Source organism: Drosophila nasuta, chromosome 3, assembly GCF_023558535.2.
Source record: "Drosophila nasuta strain 15112-1781.00 chromosome 3, ASM2355853v1, whole genome shotgun sequence".
Taxonomy (NCBI): domain Eukaryota; kingdom Metazoa; phylum Arthropoda; class Insecta; order Diptera; family Drosophilidae; genus Drosophila; species Drosophila nasuta.
Window position 1 is genome coordinate 21,516,132 of NC_083457.1, and position 3,364 is coordinate 21,519,495.

Consider the following 3,364-nt stretch of genomic DNA (forward strand, 5'->3'; position numbering starts at 1 on the left):
TCGCACTTGCTTCAGGACGGGTGAAAGTGAGAAGTGAATGAAGTGAGAAATGAATACCGAGAGCAGGTGAACTAGAAACTTGGGGAACCCCTCGCAGATTATCTATTTTGATGATGAATTCTTCTCGCATTTCACTTGAAGTGAATGTCAAGTTCCTTATCCTTCATTAGAGATTAAATATATATTATAATAAATATGTTTAGAACTTGCTTTTTGTAATTTGAGTTCTATTTAGATTCCTTTTTTTCCCTTATCTGCTATTACCTTAAAAGTCTTTTCGTATCTTATCCATTTTTTCTCCGCTTGACCTATGCAACACAATAAGGACCATTTAAGCGATCGGAAATGTAACAACATTCGTAATATATCTTAGGTGTTAGTTTCTTCTAATATTACTATAGATTTTTTTTATTTTAGAGCTGTTTATGACGTATGTATGTATGTTCTCTCAGATCGCCAAGTTCACTAGCAATTTCTAAGCTACTGCATTTTATATAAAGGGCCACTTGAGATACTTTCGACTCAACGTTCATCCTACTCATCCCATTGTTAGCCACTCGAAATACCTTTCACGCACACACACTTGGCCAAGGGCATAGAGACTACGGCGATTATATACGATGATTCTATAGACTTTGCCATTTCATGTCAGGCGCGCCCTCTTTTATTTTTATTTTCTGTGCTGTGCCTCTCAAAAGTTGTTTACGCTGGAAAAAGATTAAAATTTCAGAAAACAAAATGCATTCCTCGAATAACGCAAATATTTTCGAAATTAAATAAAAACATTGTGAAGAGCGAAAGAGTCTCAGTAGAGTTTTTCGAGTGAAACGCTTAGGCAACCCTTGTTGAACTGAGTACAGAGCAACCCTATATTATGTTATATATGTGCCAAATGACGCGCACAGCATTTGGCGCACTATTATTATCATAATGCTCAGCTTTCATTATGATGATTATTATGGCACGCGTAGCCTATGAGAGCACAACAACTGCAATAATTGTATGGATATTTCAGAGACCAGGGTTGTCAGCCAATGAACATCAATGTGACAGCTACTTAAACATTTTTTCGATAAAGGGCAATATTTTTTTTCAATAGAAATGCAAAAAGGGGAATTCTGAAATACAATTATAATTTCCATATGAATTGAGCAAAACTATTTAATTTTAGCTACGGGAATGTGGAAAGGATTGTGTAGATTGGGTTACTATTTAAGCAGTATTACATTTCGATTATAAAATGTTTCGAAAATGATTTGCTTTTGAATTTAATTTTTCCTCTATGCGATTTGTATGTAAATTGCATCTTTGGAAGATTTCATAAACATAAGCTAAAAGTGCAAAATCGGGTATTTACCTTTGATAAAAGTTCAATATTCATTCATTTTGTTGCTGCTGTAGTAATATATTTATTGAAGAACTAATCCTCAGTTAAGTTGTAGACGGCATCTTATTCTTTTTGCAATTGCACCAAAAGATCGACAGCGGAAGACATAACCGGAGAGTTAATTTGGAACTTGAATGAGTCGACAGTCTTGTCGCACTTATTTACACTGTGATTGCGCAAAAAGTGAGCCAAACCCAGTTTCGTCTGCAGAAGAGCAAGTCTCATGCCAAGGCAGCTCCGAGGACCGATGCCAAAGGGCATATAGGCATCCATGTTGATGTTGTTGCGATTTTCAGGCGCAAAGCGCTCTGGATCATATTTGTCAGGATTTGGCCAGTACTGCAAAGTTCATAGCAATTTTAATAAGTAATTTTTGCAAAAGGAAGACAAATTAGTTACCTTTTCATCGCGGTGAATGGCTAAGGTGGGAACATAGAAAGGTGTGCCACTGGGTACCTCCACATCATAGTAAGGTTTGAGCGTAAACTTCTCTCCAGTCTCCGGTTGGGCGCATTCTCGCTCAACGAACCCAGCAACCGGATATTTCCTTAGGGTCTCATTAAGAACCTGGCCAAGGTAAGGCATTTCCTGAAGGCGTTCATAACTAATGTGATCCTGATCTCCAAAATAATCCTTAATCTCGGCACGAACGCGTTCCTGACAATCGGGATTTAGTGCTAGCTCATAAAGAGTTAAGGTCATGGTAGATGAACTAGTTTCATAGCCCGCTAATTGGAAAATAGCCGCATGAGCCACGAGATGGTCCAAATCGGGAGTCCTATTCTTTGACTTTACTGATTTAGCATCATCTTCTTGTTTCATAGCAACCAGGATGTCAATCAAATCATTGCGATGAACTCCAGATTTCTCACGCTCATTTATAGCATATGTTATGGTACGAATAAAGAAATCTCGGGTTCCCTTCGAGAATATCTTGACACGGGCAAGGGAAGCCAAAGCGGGCAGCATGAAAATTATGAAACTATCAATCACGCGCATTAAGCTGAAGTTAAAGAAGTCTGTGCTAAACTTGTAGAACTCGCTATTCCTGTCTTTCAACGTGTTGGCCTTGATTCCAAAGGCTATAGTTGCTATATTATCAATAGTGAATCGAGCACAAATATCCTTAATGCGAACAGCAGAATCAGAAGACACTTTCTCCACTGTTTTCTCCAGTTCCTTGGCTACCTGAGATTAAGAGTAAATTAATTGATGTTTGGCAGATATCCTTAGGAGTACTTACTTCCAACATCAGAGGATACATTTGCTTGATCTTGCCACTAGTAAATATCGGAGTGAGTTTACTTCTTGCATTCTTCCATTCGGGATTGCGCGAGAAGAAGAGAGTGTTGGCACCCAATGCGTCATGAATCGGATCAGTTCTCATAGATCGATTTGTAAAGAAATTGAACTTTTTGATCATCACGGTTTTAGCGAGCTCCACATCACGAATAACTACTCCCGGACCCTTCACCAAATTAACACCAATCAATGGTTCGTTCTCAAATCCAGGTGTATTATAAAACAGGCTCAGCTGCTCGAAAAACGGGACTTTGCCACTAAGAAAAGTGCGGAAACTTCCGACTATGGGCTCGGACTTTATGGACTTCACCCCATTGCGTTCCCAAAAACTATGAAGTCGCTTCTGCCAAAAATATATGGCAATAAATACACTTGTTAAAATAAGAAAGAACTCCGTAAACATATTGTTTGTTTGCACTGTGAAACACGACTAACTGCATCGAGTAGACTGAGGAATTCTTAAATACAATCTTTTAGCTTTTGCTGATTCGCAATGACACAGCAAAAACAAGAAAATGTACTACGTTTCAGAAAATGTACATTTATTAGAAATAAACTGATATTTTTATTATATTTTGGGGTTAACAAGTATTAATACACATTGAATAATAAATAAGTTTACATTTTTACAAAACTAGGAAGAAATAAATGAAAAATTAATAAAAAAAAAGGGCA

At 37.5% G+C, this 3,364-nt stretch overlaps 1 protein-coding gene across 1 annotated transcript; it reads right to left on the bottom strand.

Moving 5' to 3' along the window:
* Positions 1-1,347: 1,347 nt before the first annotated feature.
* On the bottom strand, positions 1,348-3,103 carry LOC132790416 (probable cytochrome P450 6w1). Its single transcript, XM_060798922.1, has 3 exons — positions 2,631-3,103; positions 1,787-2,575; positions 1,348-1,726 (listed from the first exon to the last, which is right to left on the bottom strand). The coding sequence occupies exons 1-3, from the start codon at positions 3,090-3,092 to the stop codon at positions 1,451-1,453; spliced, it is 1,527 nt and encodes a 508-aa protein (XP_060654905.1). The 5' UTR covers positions 3,093-3,103; the 3' UTR covers positions 1,348-1,450.
* Positions 3,104-3,364: the final 261 nt, after the last annotated feature.

Bases quoted from the DNA above. Each gene is read 5' to 3' on its own strand.
- LOC132790416 (XM_060798922.1), bottom strand. From the start codon at position 3,092: ATGTTTACGGAGTTCTTTCTTATTTTAACAAGTGTATTTATTGCCATA. The intron at 2,576-2,630 runs GTAAGTACTCCT...TCTTAATCTCAG, and splicing joins TGTATCCTCTGATGTTGGAA to GTAGCCAAGGAACTGGAGAA. The intron at 1,727-1,786 runs GTAACTAATTTG...TGAACTTTGCAG, and splicing joins CCATTCACCGCGATGAAAAG to TACTGGCCAAATCCTGACAA.